This window comes from Typopeltis vanoorti, chromosome 7 (genome assembly GCF_054136105.1).
Source record: "Typopeltis vanoorti isolate ZY-2024b chromosome 7, IOZ_Tvanoo_1.0, whole genome shotgun sequence".
Classification (NCBI taxonomy): domain Eukaryota; kingdom Metazoa; phylum Arthropoda; class Arachnida; order Uropygi; family Thelyphonidae; genus Typopeltis; species Typopeltis vanoorti.
In genome coordinates this window covers 147,222,992-147,243,076 of record NC_143555.1, presented here as the reverse complement: position 1 = coordinate 147,243,076, position 20,085 = coordinate 147,222,992, and the positions used below count along the sequence as shown (strand labels likewise).

The window sequence follows — 20,085 nt, the reverse complement described above, 5'->3', positions numbered from 1 at the left end:
AATACATTCACAACCATCCGTGTTATAGTGAATTTGAACTCACAGCTTTCGGGTTGGAAAGGGAAGATGCTAACCACTTTAATTAGGCTGATTCTATAGCTTTTAGATATTTCAGTTCGTTTTTTTTATATTTTTTGTGCCTCCCACCCATAAAAGATTGTTAATATGTAGTACATTAATACGATGGGTGGGCAGTTTTTTATTTTTATGTAGTTAGCGAATATTCTTTAGACATATAGAACTTTTTTTTCAAGCCCCTTCACGCCTCCAATAAGCTAGGGATCTGTCTTGTAGCGGTGATGAAATTTATCCCCCATTTAAAGACATTCACAGATATTCATACTGAGTTTCATTAACTCGCAAAATAGGCGATTTATCTGGAAAGAAACATATCTCTATTTTCGATATACTTCTAATGATCAAGACAAAGAATTTCATGGTTATTACTTCAAAATGCATTTTTTATCATACACCAAATTAAATCACTCTGGATCTCCCCCCCCCCCCCCAACACGCGGAACAACAAGTTAAGATGCTCACATGGGCAATAATACTTTCTGGTTAATGATAAAAATGAATTTCACAGTATAATGATTTAAATTTGATGCGTTAGAACTTAGTCGTCTTACAACAAAAATTTCAGCTTTGCCAAAGAAGCCTTTCTTAATATATACAAAGGATGGTATATTTCTCTCGATCTTTCTCTGAATAATGAGTTGTTACTCAAATATATCCCTCCAATTTCATTTAATGTTAAGTGTTTTAATTGATTTTTAGGGAAAAGCTCTTCAATATTGATTTACTAAATACCTTCTCTTTGGTCTCAATAGAGACCAAAGAGTTCAAACATGCAATGTGCTTTAAATTTTGTACAATTAAACATGTGTTTAATTGTACATAACTTTATACGTATGAGGATCCATAAGGTAGATTGTTATTCTGTTGTCTGTGGCGAAAATTCTTGAGGAATTCTTTCTATTGTGACAGAGTACCCAAGAAAACTACAACTGCCAGAATATTTTGCCTGATGCAATTGATGTCAATGACCTCTTTGAAGTTTGAGTTTCAATTCTGTACATTGGCGTTAGCACTAAGGCCGCACCGGAATCCTGCCAACAGGAAGAAGTGCAGGTTGTTTATATTCATTCAGAAATAAATGACTTTCAGCGGAAGGAAGTCATGAGTATTTGTTGTGTTTATAAAACTGATAAGATAATGAGATTTAGATATGATTGACGTCAATATTTTACATTTATCATGAGCGTAGTAAAAAAGGTTATCTGCAATTCTTTATTTCTTATGATGATGACTACATCATCATCATAAGAAATAAAGGAAATTGGGTTCAACAAATAACAGATTATTAACATAGGAGCGGCCACTTTGTCTTAGCGAATTTAAGTTTCCAAAGCCATCAGTTCACTAGGAATATAGGCAAAGACTGATAATGGTAACTCGAAAAAATAACTGGGGAAAGAAAATGAGAGGTATCCATGGGAGTGATGAGCATGAGAGGGAGAAGGAGTAGATTTGTTATGAGAAAAGCGGTGGGTGGTTTGTGAAGCGTATGAATAAGCTTAAATCCAGTATGGCATATGTCACTGTGATTGAGTAGGACCTCTCACGACGAGTATGCTGACTCCATGTTAATATATAATACTAAGTATGATTGCATCATTTCTAGATTGGAATTTAGGTCGCGTTATCAGAGATTATATTTGTGTCACACACACACACACACACACACACACACACACACACACACACACACACACACACACACACACACACACACACACACACACACACACACACACACACACACACACACACACACAGCTCTAATCTCAGAGATTCCATCGTGAAAAACTGTACTTTGAATTGGCGAACCAGAGAAAAAGTTCTTTTTCTATTTGGGATCCCAGAACGTAATTAAATTATTTCTAAAACTTCTAGAAATAAGTAGAAGCTTATACGAAGGGATATAAACTGATGATTTAACATTTAAAACAGTAATGTGTATTACCATGACAGAAACATTTTGGGCAGGTGCCTCAAATTACCAAGCCACTATTATAGAAATCTACCAAAAGATCTCAAACGCATTAAGAAAAATGGCGTTACGAAATTCTTTTGGCGTCACTGTGTTGCTGAAAATAGTATCATCCTATCACATTAAAAAGGATCATATTTAGATTTCTACGGGTGACACTGTTTTTGCTGACATTTATTTTTGCGCCTCATTTTATACAGACGTTTTCACTTTTGGAACAGGTTCTGAAAGGTATATCTCGCAATTCTTCTTCTTCATCAGTAAATGCACTTTATAACATCTGATTTCATTATATTACTGATTATGGTTAAATTAATACAATTTCAAGATATGCAAATGGCATCAGAACGACAATCCATACTTATTCATAATTTTATGTAACATTTCCAGAACTATAGGACTGTTATTGATACCCGAAATGAAAAGGCGCTCGACATTCATCAGTCAAGAGTCAACAACCATTTAACCAGCCAAAAACATGTATTTATTTTAACTTACTCATTAAATTCTTTTAAAAGAAAATGCGTTTCTGAATAGAGTAGGCTGAAGAGTTGCCAAAGGCCAGAATAACGCATAATGCACCTTTCATGGACAAGCTTGTTAACAAAAGTCAACATACTTACATCAATGAGCGGCATTGAAAGAATTGAATGTTAACATTACACACACACACACACACGCGCGCGCGCGCGCGCGCGCAAAATTGGCATTTTCTAAACTTTTCAAACTATTGTCTAGGACACTATTTTTTGTAGAAGTTTTTTTCCATGAAAGGTTAAAGACTTATTATAGCATAATGATAAGTGATTTCCACTTGAGGACTCAAGTGGAAATCATTTACAAACTATTTTTAATTCTTGCCATCATCACCCATGTATGAATCCAAACTCTGAAAAGATTTGACGAAACTCATGTGGTCGCTTTAAATGCTTCCAAGGTTTTTGATTGGGTCTGGAACAAAGGCTCACATACCAAATTGCCATCGTAGGATCTACTTTCCATCATTTGTAACTGGATTGCCAATTTCCTCTCTGGTCGTTCACAACATGTAAATGTGTACGACATCCTTTTCCCAGGTTTCTACACTAATGTAGAAGTAACCTAAGGCTCTCTTTTTCATATTCATACATTATCGTCTATCACTAACTCAAATGACAATACATTCCTTTTGTCTTTTTCATTTCAAAAATCTTGCAATGCCCATATATCCTAAGTTACAAGAGCTTCCATAATTTGTGTCCTAAACACTGATCTCATGCTATATTTTAGTCGGGTATGTGTGGACAACCTTATCAACTTCAGTGAAAACCAAAATCTTGCCTTATTTCATCCAAGAACGACTGCATTTATTCACTTCTCAGCTCTGATAGCACTCGGATCTCCACGCAAGATGAGCCATATCTTGATCTGAACTACCATAAGCAGCAACATTATAAGCCCATCGCATCCATAGTCTCCTGTGCATAAAAAAGATGTGCTTTTCCGCTGAAGATATTATTTCTTACCTATGCAATCCCCCTTTGAATATTTTTCTCACATATGGGATGGTGCGCCAAAATCTCTCTAAGAAGACGATTGGGTTAATTACTCTTATCCCACAGACTTACTCCAGCCGCTATCTCACAGACGCCTCTTTCCGCTCTCTTCTGTATTTTACCCGGCGCTGTTCTCCAAACCGGCTGACGCCTTCCACGTTTCCTCAAAGTAATAAATATACGAGCAGCAACATTCATTCATGCAGCTCAAAGCAAAACAAACCGAACCAACTTCTGGTCTTCCTTCATACCATCTATTCTGTGCTCATGAACGATCTTTCCCCACACCGTTTTCTCTAAGAACTACGACCGTCACTTATTCAAAAAATGTCAACAGAGTCCCATTTTCTTCTACACCACTTGACTCCACACGGCACCGATGCGCTAATATCCACAACCTCTCGCATGTGGTATTGATATAAAAAATATGAATATGAAGCATGAATCATGACCAAACTAACAGAAGACGAAGTCCTCCGTATGGATTATTGGGACTATTGTCAAAACACGAGAGGTCAGCTATGCTTAGATATTAAGAAATGCTAAACACGGGAATGTATACCAACAGGACCAAGATAAAAACCATAGGTATAATGATAACTGAAACTGTAAGAAGTGACATTTAAAAGAAATGGAATGGAAAACTGGTAAAATAATGGATGAAAAACTTTCTGGAAGTAAAATAATCCCAAGAAAATTCCGAAGAAGAAGAAGAAAATTAACGTAATTCAATCATTCGATTATTGGGTATTGATATTGTTAAAAAGGTGAGAAATGGAATTTGTAGTGAGATATTTGAAATCTTGGTCCAGGAAAGGATAACGCAACGAATACAGCTTGTAAAGGTCATAAGGAAGGAATAGAAAAACCAATATTATTGAAAGTTGACTACGATAGCCCAGAGCATCTTGAGAAATACCGATAGAAAAAGAACGTTAATAAAACATCGTGGAAATATCAACAGATAAAATGAAAATGGGAACTTTTAAAAGAGGTGCAGTAAGAAGTAAAACTATGATTAAAAACAAAATTTTAGAATGTATTTTCTAATTTCGATACGTTCAATGTTCTATAGCATATATATGTCATATTTCTTAAAGATTGGATGATCGTAAAGTTTTCAAACCTAAATTTACAAACATATCAGAATAAGAGTTTATAATAGCAATAACTTCTCTGTTATAGGGAAGTGAAACAGGCCATAAAAACCACAGAAGGGAGAAAAATAATAGAAAGCAGAGAAATGAAATTCCTATGCAGAACAGTTTATACAATCCGAGACAAAAAAAGCACTGAATCTTAAAATCTACAAGTACAAGAAAGTAAAATTGTATAACTGAAGTCTACACAAAGATATTCTGATATACAAAGATATGGCTGATACCACCTAAATGACGGACACTACGATAGCCCTTAAGTCAAAACCGACTAAGGACAAAAGATGCAATGACACTGGAACAGGCCACTGGGCCTAAAATCCCTGGATTAACGATGTCCTACTCACGAAAACTATAACTGCTAGACTTAGATTTAGATAATCTGAAATCCTTGCTCTAGAGACCAAACATTAAACTTTTTTCCCGAGATACTTCAGATCTTTAATAAGCAAGATGGTGCTTCTTATGGGTGATAAAAAATACTAACCACCTAAACTGGTAAAATAGTTAAGACAAAAAGAAAGTGAAGAAAATGTGGTAGATATTTTGAGAAGTTCTGCAAATTTATTGCAAGCACACCCGAAATGTATTTTTCGTGTGTGTTAAGCTCAGAAAATTTTCAAATGCATTTTTTTTTTTGCAGTGGCCTGAAAAATGTCACCCAAGTTATCAATAGCTGCAGTCTTGAAGAATAACAATCTTACGTAGCCAGATTTAAGCGTTGTTTTTCTCCTTTGGAAAGTATTCATACCTGTGTATTTAATTAAAAGTAATAGGTACAATAAGTGTGTACCTAATTATCCCCTGTTTATGTGAACCACCGAAGATATCTCCAAAAATCACATTAGCAGATTATGCTAGTTTCACGAATATAATTAATTTTTTTTTGACTTCTTAAAATATTTTCTTATTTCTGGCAATTTTTACAATACACATATAGAATTTTCCGAAATTCTTCAAATGCCATTACAAATAGCGGAAATTTTATTTACAGCAAGCACAATAGTAATATTTCAGTTGTCATTTAATGTTCAGATCAGTCTAATTAATATAAACCGATTGGAATAGCACCTTAAAATGTCTATAATGCTCTGCAATTTTTTGCGCCTTTATGACAGATCAGTTTTGAAAACGCTATTCCATGCAGGCTGAATTTTGGCTTTACAAATGAATATAACAATGAGGTGGCCATTACAAAACTTTGTTTGAAGTCTATTAAGCTATCAACAGTTGAAGTACGCATGGGTAAACTAAGACAAAGTAGCCGTACTTGTTGGCTTCTATTCTCAAGCTAAAAATAAAAGATGAAAGATTAGCCGAGCAGTGGCTGGCATAGTTGAATTCTTTGAGCTGCCAAATAAGGAGTTGTGATGATGAGAAAGAGGATACGTATGTCCCCATTCCTGTAAGATGTGAGCTAGCATGTTGTGAGCAAAGCTACTGCTTTAGTAGACTAACATGAACACCACACAATGAGGTTAGGAGCTATTTTTAGCTTTGTTAATGAATATATTCCTTTTGTGTTTCGCTGTCTTCTCTTAATGGAATCAACCCGCAATTTATGTTCTTGTTTCCTTCGCGTTGTTTTACATCTTTTCGGATGAATGTCATCCTGGTTTGTCAGGAAGAATTCCCATGCAGTCTTGAAGTCTCAAAGTTCACTGTTGGTAGAGTTAATAGACGACAATAAAAGGGAAGGAAGCCTATTCCACCTCGCTGTGAAGAACAGCACTCCAATTGTTTCGTGTCCTTCAATGGCGACATTCGATGGGCGTTATCTATAAATAAACTGCTTTAAAACATGCGTTTAGAGGGATTATTTCTGGGAGAGAGGCTTGAAAAAGTAAAGTAAGCAATTATTTCAAACATCGGTCTAGAACAGCTTTAGCAAAGAATCTGCTTAATATTCAAGATTAAGAGAAAGAAAAAGAATGTTTGGACATAAAAGTATCAATTAATAAGAAAGTATTTTAATACCAGAATTCGTTGAAAAATCGGTCAAAATAAACATCAATCCATTTAATTTATTGGAATTAGTAAAAATATTACAACAGTTATTTTACTCCTTTTTTCCCCCTCTTCTCTTTATGTGTATTTTAATCATTATGATTCTGGATATGTGGGAGTACAAGAGCAAAAGTTTCGAACTAAATACGTGTAATTGTTAATTTTTTTTTTCTTGTCAATATTTGTCCTTTTTGGCATCTTTAAAATGCCTTGAGATATCTTTCTACTAAAGTTATAGCTATTGTTAAAGAGTGACTCAATGCCAAGCTACTGGCTGGCACAGTTTCATTCCACAAATGTTTGCAGGTGTTTTGCTGACTCGCCTCTGTAGAGCCAAAAGCAGCTATCATGTTATGCATTCCGAATATCTGAACTGCGTAGAGCGGCATTAATTATAGTTATGTCATTACGAAATAAATATAAAATTCGCTAAAAAGATTCGAGCGTGAAATATAAAGAATATTTCTGGCAATTGAAAGTCCGTTCAAAATAATGCAATTTCTAAATATTAAATAATTTAAGTAGATATGTAAGCACGTACTTAAGGGTATTCACGTAAGTTGGGTTGGTGGAATTTACGACAGGAGCAACTAAGACCATGAGACCACTATATTAAATCTGTTACTTGAGTGCGTTGTCAATTAACTCAACTTACATGTATTTGTTTTATACAGGAGTTAAAAAACAAACGATTTTACTGGAGGAAAACCTACCAGAGTCGTTACTTAAATAAGTATGACTCCTTCGAGAATCAGTAGTTAGGGAATGAATATATATTAAAAGAGAAAACAAATATTTATTGATTTTCTATATGCTCTTAATTTATTATTCATAACTTTAAAGTAAACATGAGACGACCAGAAACAGGTTCTCATTTTTCCCCCCCTTTTCAAAAAGGAAATTCTTGAGAATATTAGCATTAACATTCGCAACGCTAGAGAACAAGAGCCATCCACGGTCACAAACTAGTAACATCGGAGGGAAACTGTTTCCTCCCCCTTTCAAGTGCTTATCGCTAAGCTATGTACGGAATCATCCAAATGCCCTGCTGGAACGGAGCTCACTCTGTTCAGATGATTTTACACACCTAAAAATGAGGTTTAAATCTGTTCGCATCGCAGCACACGCTAATAAATCTGTATTAAATGCAAATTCAAATAATACCAATAAATTGTTATCATCATCATCATCACCGTCTCATTTCCTGGAATATTCGGATAGTCTAACAATACATATTATTCCTAGTTTCTTATCACTACTAGTATAATTCACACATTATATAAATGATAATACATTAATATGCCTCATTAATATGCCTCAGTTGGAAAGAATGGCGGAGCAAGCAATGCCTTTCATCATGATGAGAAGCAAACTCGGATTTGCTTCTCATCACGATGAGCGGACTCTTTACATCTGCTTTTTTCAATTGATAGTGAGTTAGTCAATCCAATATGAAGGTAGCAAGCGTTAATAATATTATTATTGTAAGGAAACGGTTTTTTATCCTACATATATGAAAATCGGACAGAGAATATACACGCAATTAATAGACAAAATTACTATTAGGGAGCGAAGATGGTGTGAAGGATAACATAGATAGAGGATTAAGTAGGGGGGAGACAGTGAGTTAGAGTAGCCTCCACAAATGAGGCCTTTGAGGTGTCATGCAATAATAATACAAATATACAGGTTTACAACCTTTCAAGGCTGGTGAGGATATAAAAACAATGAAATTATTTATTGGATTTGCATCCAATTTTCCGCCTTAGACACGTGATCCTGAAATGCGAGCTACTTTAAAGGAGATCTCAAACTTCTTAAATTTTACTCAATTAATAAATCAGACTGGGTAAGGCTCCAGAGATTACCGTTCCTTTTTATGTGTTTTGGTTAACCGAATTATTTTAAATGTAATAAATTTAAAAAATCTTCATTAATTTTTAAACTCAGCATAGAGATATATATTAATGTCAATTTTTCACAATTTTATTTTCTAATCTGGTCTCGTGTCTTCTTCTTATTATTATTATATGAAATTTCTAAGAAATTATTTAAATAACCCTTATTGTAGCAAACAAAGGCACATATCGCATATTATAACCCACCACCTCCACTAATACTCGGTACATAACCAGGAAATGTAACAACTGTTATGGGTTCAGCTGTTATTTTATCATCACCCACACTACTCAAACAACCTGCCAAACAGTCTAAAATACTTGAACTGTTAGAGAACACGAAACCACCAACTGTATTAGCTGAATCAGTTAAGAACAAAATAACTGCTGCAGATATTTTATTCCGCTGCAAGCAAAGCACAGAAACCACAATAACAAACGTTAACTTTAATAACATTAAACAATACAAATATATAATCACACTCTCTTCATAAAAGCTTACAGCTTCGAAGTCTGTGGAATTACACTGCCTCATTATCTCTTCATCTCATTCTATCATTACTGTTATCATAATGTATGATAAGAAAAACTTTGTCACCGTAAAAATATTAATTCATATTCAGAATATTTAATTGATATGTCTTTATATACCTTCGATTAACTCAATTATTAAATAAAATTAAAAACAACACATCGATACATAAAAAGAGTATTTTTTTAATAAAAAGATCTAATCATTATTGAAAATGAACTAAATATGCAGCACTTTAGTAGTGGCGAACTTTGTAAAAGAATACGTTGGGCTGTTGCTCAAGGTGATTATTGTACATACAGTATATAATCACCTTGATCCATAAAAAGTACTATTATTGCGATCCATAAAAAGTACTATTATTGATAAAAAGTTTCCAAATGCATTTTTATAAATTCAACTTTTCTTTTCTTTTATTTTACGCCATAATTACATAAAAATTCTGCGCGTATTCTCTGGGTGGTTAGCGTGTTTTGCGAAGAAAAATCCTGCTATCGCCGTATGAGACTAACTCATTTTCATTTGAACAATAAAGATTGTTGCCTAAATTAACAAAATTATCGCAGAAGGACGCCATGAGAGCATTGTAGTTTGTTTGTTTGTTTTTTGCTTTTTATGTTGCTCTCACCCATGAAAGGTTATTTGCAAAACTATAGTTTGAGTGTAAGCTTATATCATTCAGTTGGTCGTTCCAGATGGACAGCATCCAATTCCATTTTGGAAATCACGTTGTTCCCTTATACCCCCAACTGTCGCTGAAACTGAATGTTTTAAAAATGCGAATGCTATGTCCTAATTCCAACTTTGCTTTATAATACGTTCAATATGGAAATGGGCAGAATTATTGCTCACTAACTGACATCATAATTATCAACATGAGTTTCAAAAGACCCGAGCTTATTATCACCTGCTCAGAAGAAGCATCAGATCTTAGAAGCCATCAGACTTCATGATGACTTCTAAGGTCTCAACAGAACCTCCTTTTCCACACAGTTTATAATGTCACAAACACATTTCTTTTAATTCTAAGAATTTCGTTCGATGACTAACATTGTCACTGATTTATCCTAAGCCATAATAAAGACATCGCGGAGGTTAACATTATTTTAATGATTATTTGATACCACTATTTAAATAATGTTAAGGCAATTACGACCACGGGATGCTTTCTCAAAATTTGTCTATTTTGCGAGGAAGAAAAGAAACATATTTCGAGAAGAATAGTTCAGATAACACCCAATGAGATCAAATTTCAAATACAAGTGAGCACACAAGGGATCAGAAAAGCGCACAAGGGTTCAGAATCAACTGAAACGAAAAGAAAACATGATATTGAATGAAATAAAAAATCATAACACAATATAACATATATTACGTATATGCTATAATATGTGCATTATAACATACTGTTAGAATTTTGTCCCATAACGAGTTGGTCAGAAAATTACAACTTCACGGTATTCCCTTTATATCGGAACGTTTAAAAAACTATACAGTTAAGAGATCTAGCTTCTTATTATCAATGAGGTCGTAAATAACACTGCATAATCAAAATACAATATTTCTCTTCTAGGTCGGGCAAAATGAATGCTGACTTATAAAAAGGCCTTATTATCGATAATTAACAGCCATAACAAGAACAGAAAATCACATGATTGTCAAAAGGTCTGGCAAAACTCTGGAGGAGGGAGCTCGAAGCTTTTAAGGAATATAAGGTTATTTATCGTCCGTTTGACTATCCAGCAATTGTTTATTATTTTCAAGGCCCAAATTAACCTGAAATAATGTGCAGGAAAATATGAAAGTTATTACCCAATTTGTAAATAAACCACTCATTGCATACGAAAAATAATTTTCAAACACTTAACTCTTCGGTACATGAAGACAATAATATGAGGGCCTGGGTCATTTATATCTCCTTCATCCAATCTCCAGCAGATAGAATAGGAGTATACAGAATTTACTTGGCATTAAATGGATCCATTGATATCACTGAATGGACGAGAAAAGCCCAATATATATATTATGACACACATATTAATTAGACACCTTTCCCACTTTCGAATACAGTATTTCAGTAATATAGAAAGCTTATGTATGTAGCTTTAAATCCCTCTTGTATATGTCATGTTATGCTATGCCATGCCTTCTTTAGGGCTGCCTAATGTGAGTCAATAACTAGCCCTATTTACTCCTATTAACAGGATCAAGTAAAAGGTCAAGATAAGTAAAAGACCTTTTACTTATCTTGACCTAGAATTCGCAATTTTTGAATAATTACATTAATGGTGAGCTACGCGCAATTCAGTATTATCCTTCTGTTGTAATATTACTCGGAAATTAATTCTATAGACGATGGTGTTGAAAATATCCTGCAACGGGAAATTAGGAGACGGAAGCTTTATGAGATCTGTTTATGTAGGAATTCGTCTGTGCCGAAAAAAACGGCATTAAAATAATGTGAGATTATGTTATCAGATATTGATAATAGAAGCTTAATCAATTATAATATCTCTCTATAATACCCCAAACCGTAATCAGAAGTTAATTTTCTCTATTACTTCCATCCGCGGTATTTTTGGCACACTTTACGTACATTGCATCCTATTGACATTAGCACTCAAGTTAAATAGTATCCGTTTATTGAAATGATCCGATGGATATCGATACCGCTTTTACTGACTGCGTTATATTAATTAGCTCTCATCATTACTTCACAGATCAGCAGCAAAGTTCAACTTTGAAAGGAATGGAATAGTGAACGAATTGTGGAAGATATAAAGAGAATCCTTAGCCCACAATTTATATCAGCATTATCTAGAAATACTGTAAAAAACACATTGTCTACCATATTGTCTGGATACATAGATGAATATATTTTTCAAAAGGAGAAATGATGAAGTGATCACTTTACTCTCATCCCTATTTAACTCCGAGTGAAAATGACCTGTAAGGATTAACAAACTTGGAGCTAATCCGATAGCACTGTTTTTATTTATTATTATTATTCTCTTCCATCACAAACGAGAGGTCAAATGGCCTATACCACAACAGCGCCGTAAACAGGCAAGTGGCCAGGAAGAAGTCTGGTAATGTGTTTTTTTCTTGAAACCTCGTGGTTGTATTCATTCGGAGGAAATATAGGGGAAACGTAAATGGAATGAAGGAAGAAGATGGGAAGTTAATTCCACATATGTTTGTAACTGATCTATGTATGGATATTGCCCATTGGTTACCTATGTTTTTATATTATTTGAGGCAAACCAAGGAATGGTAGGGTCCAGTTCGATAGAGCACCGCCCATTTCACAGACTCCCTCCATGTTCGGAAACATGGAGGGAGTCTGTGAAAGATAATTACCTATTGGGCAGATTGCCCACTTCCGTATACAAACAAAAATAATAAGGGAGGTTTGGGGTAAAGTACTCTTTATATGAGAACAACATTCGATCGGATTTGAGATTTATGAAGTGTTAAGGGTCAAAGGAGGAGAGACGTGATGTTTTGAACGAAAAAGGATACCAAGTTTTTCCGAGGCTTAGAAGGCTCTGAATGCGATGTGTTTAGGCCAGAATAAGCTAGATGTGTCAGACCAAGAAGCGAAGAGTGATCTCAACTGGAAATTGAAATATCATCAGAAGTAATAGCATTGAAATTCACTAAATTATCTTAGCCACACCACTTGAGAATGGTGAGAAGGTCAGTGATTAAGACGCTGGTTATGGAAGTTCTTGAATCATTTGAATATCACTACTAGGTTTTACGAATGAAGAGTGCTGTAATCATAAAACTATTCATAGGATTTGAAGTTAGAGAGAGAGAGAGAGAGAGAGAGAGAGAGAGAGAGAGAGAGAGAAAGAGAGAGAAAAACAAAGTGATATGCTAGAAGAGCATGGGCAAGAGTACAGAATCCTGGGGAATACTCCAGCAATGAGAAAAAAAAAACTGATAAACTGAACGATCAAAAAGGAATCTGGCAATTCACCCACATTATTATTGTGTTTCCGTTTCATCAGCAGCTAGGAAGATGATCGTGGATATCAGTTGCTGTTCATTTGCGCAATTAGCTAGAGATCTAACGATTTAGCAGTAAAGATTTTAAGTGGATTTTTCTATACAGAAAAAAAATCAACCTCTAATTTCTTTGTTTGGTTCATATAACCTTATTGCTTTACTCGCAATACCCTAACAGAAAGATGGATACAATAACGGCCAACCCATAATACTTATGTACTTGGATGGAGGAGGTGGAGTTCATAATTTAGGAGATAAAAAATCTATAGAACTTTTTAAGCTAAAGGCAATCAAAAATACTCACTTGCCAACATGTCCATGTAGGCACCGTCAGAAATGGCGAAAATGTGAGGGGGGACTTCAGTTCTCCTCTTGCCTTTGTAAATCTGTACTACTCGGTTGGTATAGATGGGGAACCTCTTGTAGGGGTTGATGGCAACACAGAAAAGTCCGGAATAGGTCTAAAAAAATGAAATAACTTTATGTCAGATTTTATTAATAAATATTATCAATCAAATATTATTATTTATTTCGTTGTTTCTAATGTAATGAGTCATTTTAGATCAATAATGCAGCAAGTCCGCAATGTAGTAAAATCATTCTAAGAAGGTTCGTAATTAGCGTGTATTGCAATAAAACTAGATAATAATAATTCGGAGACTGCTATATAATTCGTTTTTTTTAAGTACTGCTAAGGAAAAACATATGACTCACCTAAGCAAACAAATTACGAACGAACAAAAAAGTTTGTTTCGTGATTTTTTAACACCAAACATTCAACTGACAACATCGTTTTATTTTATTTTATTTGTTTGATTCAATAGACATTTGCAAACGAAAAAAAAACAAAAAAACAATGATCGTCGGACATCATTTTATGCCCGACTTATCTTTTACGCTTAACTTATTTTACGCTTAACTTTTCTTTCTTTCTGTTCATCATCAACTTATCTAGTGTCGTTGTTGTAGTCCTTTCAATAGGATATATATCTTGGAGCATAGTTACAATAGGAATGTTGAAAATGTTCTGCTAAAAATAACAAAATATTATTCGAAGGTACTCTATTTGATTTTACGAAAGTGAAGACTTTGTTTTTAAGAAATGAGTGTTGGAAATTTTTTGATGAACATTCTTCTACGAAGCGATAATAATCAGTCACTTTTCCAAAGTCGGTTCAGGAATTTCACAAGAATTCATAATACAGGAAGCGAGAGGAGATCGCTATACATGATGTGGATGCGGAATTATGTCCAATATTTTGTCTTGTAGTTAACTACTGATTATTACTTTAAATTGTTTGAAACTTTGTATGGACGTGTAACAAAAAAACATCGGTGAATTTTTAAACTACATTTTTGCGAATTACTGTTTTGCAACTTAATGTTTGTGATAAATCCCTACTTAGATTTATCCTGGCCTTATACTGATGAGAGTTCTGAAGACTTCTTAGTGAGGAAATCAATGATTACAATTTACAGTTGAAGCAGTTGTGCCATAGGCAAAGTTATTATAAATGGCCGTAATAACAAATAGCCAAATTTGGAATTGTCTTCAAAGTGGACGTGATTTTACTAAACTTTCTAAACGCATGCTTTCATGTAGCTTTTGAGTGAAGAGAATGGCGGTGATAAAAAAAAAAATAATAAAATAAAAAACTACTCGTGATTAACTTAAATTATCAAAATTTACAGGGAAAATCCTAACTAGTGAACTTACATAAATTAGTTGGTTTACATAACGTTCCCTCAAGTTATGGAGTACGCTAGCATCGTTTAGGTATGTCAAGTTGGACATATCCTCGGCCTTCTCGTACTTGGGGGGGTTTACTTGTTGTAGCTGGTCCTTTTTCACTGAGCGCTGAAAGTAAATAAATAATAAACATGCATTATTTGCCATTACAACTACTACATAATTTGATACATTTAATAGGAATTAAATGAGACAAAAGAAAGAGTCATATGAATATCGAAAATATTCCTCAGCTGCGGTCATAAAGTGAAATGTCCGGTTTCAAAATTAGAATCTTGCATTTTTTTTTTATTTCTCTCTTTCTGTTTCGTCTTCTCAGATCAGAGAATTGACTGTCGAGCATTAGACAATTATGTGCCGAACCATTTTTTTTAAAACATAATTTTTATTTAAAAAAATAACCAAATCAAATAAACTATCTAAAGCAGTTTGAGTACTTATTTTATAAAGAATTGCTTTCATTTCACTGAATAAAAATGAGTGGATATAATATGTTTATTAAATATTGAGGTTTTTAGTGATGGTCAAAAATGATAAATTCTTAGCGCATAAGTTGTTCTTTTTTTTTTTGTAAGAACCGCTGCACTTTTAAGTTAAGTGAAAATCCGTATTGAAGACAGTGCAACAATATTAAATCGATAACATTTAAGCTCGTTGAAAACACAAAGTGTTGTCAAAATCATTCGGCATAATTAAATTAAAAGTGATATATTTTTGTCATATTTTTATCATATGGTATAACAGTTTTTAAAACGCTGAATATTTCCTGCTGGTTTAAAAGACTCTATATATAGTATTGTATTATTATACGAAATTTTTGTATGATCAAAATTACTTTCCTGATCAATCAAACAGACGAAATTTCTACTATTACTTTTCGCTTTCAAATATCAACTTCTGTTATTTCGTAGAGAAAACTGAATAGATTAAATGACTGAAATACTTTTTTTTGTATGATATCATTGTCGATTCCCTAACTGAGAAATGTTTTCTATAGCCATTTTACATATCATACTTGTTCTTTAAATAGTTCATTAGCATTTTAGAAACAAACGCTTATAAATAAGCTAAATTACGAAAGGCTTAGGTCACGTGTTGCTATCGTACTTGCTTGCTTTGAGTTTCAAAGAAAGATTCCCTTCTCACTATGTTTTTTTTTTTTTATTATTATTGAGGGGAGACTGAGGAGAATTTATGACAGTTTGGGGTTATGCCCTCCAATGAAGAACTTCAAGGTATGTATTTTTGACTGTAGGTCCTTGTGTGTTCATGGGCCAGTTTGCCTATTCTGAGGGACGAAAAACCTGAGTTTCCAGGAGAAAACCCTCCATCCCCGTTTAAGACCGGCTAACTCACCTTTAATCGAAAGAGACCAGATAAAGGTTCCCCAACTCATACAAGGGAATCGAAACCAGGTCTTTCCGACCAGAGGGCTTCGTCTATACCTACTGAACTAAGGAGGCTACTGTAACTGTTTTATGACCATTAAAAGGAATTTTACCTTATTTTATATCATTTGCATAAAACAATACTTGTATATCTTAGAGCAAATTTCATCAAACGGAGATTTTAAATAAATTTTGACATTTTATATTTCCAGATATTCGCCATATAATTTTCATAATTCTTTATTAAAAATAATAACTCATTTAGCTAAGTAATTGTTATTAAGTCTACATTAGGATAAGTCATAGAAAAAATGTAATTTTTTTTTCAAGTAAAAATAGTATTCATTTCCTATCCTATCTTAATTTACGTTCACGCGTAGACCTTCACTTTTTACTGTGTAGACATTCGGGATTTCAGTTCCGAATGTCTACACACTCCTTATTCGTGGAGGTGTCCTATGTCTGTTGAAGCGTGTGTCCACGGGATCGGTTTGGCTGTTCTGGGGGACGAAAAACCCGAGTATCCGGGTGAAAAAAAACCGTATCTCCATATGAGACCTGCTAACTCACCTCTCGTCGAAAGAGACCAGATAAAGCTTGCTCACTGACGGAATCGAACCCAGGTCTTTCGGACCTGGGTTCGATTCCCGGGACTGAGCTACAGAGGCTCTAGTATTCATTATAAATGCTAAAATGTTAATTTTGAAAAGTATGTTCAATTTAACTGTAGCTACTTGTATAATGAGCCTCATAAGCTCAGTTGTTTCGACTGAGCCCTTTGGTTGGAAAGACCGGGGTTAGAATCCGTCTATGACGCGACGAACATTTATCAAGCATTTTCAATCAAAGGTGAGTTAGTTGGTCTCATATGAAGGTGGAGGGTTTTCTCCCAGAAACTCAACTCGGATTTTTCGTCGCTCAAAACAGGCAAGCGCACCCTGTGAATTCACATATCTACAGACATAGAATACTATTGTTCAATGAAGGTAACAGGAAACCACTTTGTTTTATCGTAATAATTTCTTAGTAGTGTGGCACTGCTACTCCACCAATCATTGGGGGAGTAGCTGTGCTACATTAGTAATACAGTAATTTATATAATATGATATAACGAGGCATAAAACTAAGCATCCTATCCTATTAAATGGTTTTTAGAGAAGCCAAGAATACTGGATAGGTCGTAGGATTTAAAATATGAATAAATATAATATGTACAGATCTGTTGTCACACGCAAGCAGAGAAAATGTTATAGTAGTGTCAAGCGTTTGCGCGGGATGGAAATCTAGGTTGAAATCACGTCTGTTGATTATAAGAATTTCTTAGGAGAATTTTTTAAGATAAGCCAAATTAAGCAAGTTTAAACGAGGTCTGAATCGTTCTTTTCTCAACCTGAATATTTTCAATCCGAAAAACCGGCAAACGTCTTCGTGAGAATGGCGACAGAAATAATAGGTTATATGCATAGGGCTTATACCATCAAAATTAGGTTTCGACAGTGAATAAAATAGCTGTAACAAAATAAGCCTAGTAAACTTTGTGGTGCAGTAGAGAGGATATTTGGAAATGCTTGGGATCAAATTGCACCAAGTTATTTTTGAAGCCACAAACATCCGCATATGTAACATATAATTAACAATATCCCGATAAGCACTTAACAATTTTCTTATCTTTATTTCTTTCTCTCTCTCCTTGAACCAATATGGAAACATAGTAAGAAGTTTGGAGTTGGCTGATGTCCTCAAGTGTTTGATTTCATTTTGTAAACATGTATTTAAATGATAAACGTACCCTGACTAAAAGCGACTATATGAGATCACAAATAATTGCTTTTGTTTTATTTTATTTAACAAATTTTCTTGCGTTTATTCACTATTTCTTGTTAGCTAATTTTACAAAACATATTTTTTTTTGTTTCTTTCCAATTTTAAATTTCTTTTTAATAATTTTATCGGCAGATGATTCCAGAAGTACGTATGTGATAAAGAAGTCATCAACATTTCCCAGTTTGATAATATTAAGTACATTATCCACTTTTCAGTTAATTCAACAGTAATATGTGAATGAAATCCATATATCTGAGCAAACATTTTATAATAAATACCATTTATTAAGCAACTTATCCAACACGGTGCGTAAAGTTAGAAAATGTTGCTACTAAGGTCAAACAAGTTCGGAAATGTATATATAAGGTAACACTGCGGGCACGTTCGTGAATTTAAGATATACTGCATGACTTAACAAGTTGTTTAATGATCACTGTGGAATTACATTCACTAAGTGTAGTTCACTATAGAATCACATGTTTGCATAACAGTTGTATGCAGATAGGCAAAGTATATACGCATTGAATCGATGAATTTTCATGAAATTTGAAAGTGAGTTTTTTTTTTTTTTTTGCTAAAGAATAAAAGGTAATGCTATTTATTGATAGACAAGTACTTCAATTCTGCATTTTTATAAATTTTGAGTAAATGTAGAAAACTGGGAATCCAAAATTTCATTTACAAATATATGTGGTCTTCACACCACTTGATGGACAGCAAAGAATGAGGCTCATTGACTTGATACAGTCATCCACTAGTATAATAATTATGACACTGGGACTAGATCAATTAAAATATGAAAGAGAAAGAAGCATTCTTTGCAATGTGTCCATTAGGTTAAACTCTATAACCATAATTTTCAATCCGTTAAAAAATAAAATAAACTATGAGCTCTGAATACCCGATTTTGAGGAAATTGATTTGCTCTGTAAAGGTATTAAAATTAAGTGTTATAGGAAATTATGGTAATTTAGTGTTCACTTTGGTTAATAAATTTCATTCTCACTCGCAAAGGGTTGAAAGCAGGGTATCTGGACAATCCAGATATCCTGATCTAGAGACCAAGCATTCAACTTTTTTTTCAAGCAGCTATAGGTCTCTAATAAGTAGGGCGATGAAAATAATATATTATTTATGGAAGGAGTTCTGTGTATTTGGATTGAGAGAGAGAGAGAGAGAGAGAGAGAGAGAGAGAGAGAGAGAGAGAGAGAGAGAGAGAGAGAGAGTTTGATCAGCAATATTTTCCAAAATCAGTTAATTTTGACTATAGTTCTATCTATCCAAAATTATTTTAAATTTGGTTACTCACCTCGCCTCCTGGAACATCGATGGTAACCATATCTCCCTTGGTGCTGCTGATGTTTCCCAGAATGAAACCCTCCTTCTCATCTGTAATCCATACCATTTTCTTGCCATCGTATGGCTTGGTCTGATCTTTACGTTTCTGCTCGAGAGATACGTACAGATATTGAGTGGGATCGGGATCTTCCTTCTTCTCTGCCATTGTGCCTGTGTTTACCAGGAGTTTAGTCTAGTGATGTTAATTTGCCGGTTCTGTGACACACAAGGTCAAAGCAGAACAGCCCAATAACTTTCCTAAATAAATAAAATAAACACTCTAAATATTCCAGTCACAGTTTCAATAACACAAACAATGAATATAATAATTAACTTGAAGTAAAGTCAGCTTAATTTCTATTCTTTATTTACTATATTTCAAATGTACTGTTTTGATAGATACTAGGTTGATAATATTTATCTAAAAGATATATAATTTGGTCAACTGAGAAGTCAGTTCAGTCACTAAGTTAAGTTAACTATTGTTCAATAAATTATCTTTAATTTGAAGGAATAATTCAGTAACCGTTTAATTATTGCATGCACATTAAAATTTAATTCTTTATTGACTTACAGTACTGCGATAATG

The 20,085-nt window shown here is 34.0% G+C and overlaps 1 protein-coding gene across 12 annotated transcripts in view; it reads right to left on the bottom strand.

Annotated features, from left to right (window-relative positions):
- Positions 1–19,754, bottom strand: part of LOC150105175 (myosin heavy chain, muscle-like) — a 103,818-nt gene extending 84,064 nt beyond the window's left edge. For all 12 annotated transcript variants that reach the window (XM_090395519.1, XM_090395520.1, XM_090395515.1 and 9 more), the window contains exons 1-3: positions 19,468–19,754; positions 14,914–15,054; positions 13,501–13,657 (exon numbers count right to left, since the gene is read on the bottom strand). In XM_090395519.1, coding sequence (XP_090251645.1) covers positions 13,501–13,657; positions 14,914–15,054; positions 19,468–19,662 — 493 coding nt within the window. In that variant the 5' untranslated portion in view covers positions 19,663–19,754. The remainder of the gene's footprint in view (positions 1–13,500; positions 13,658–14,913; positions 15,055–19,467) is intronic.
- Positions 19,755–20,085: the final 331 nt, after the last annotated feature.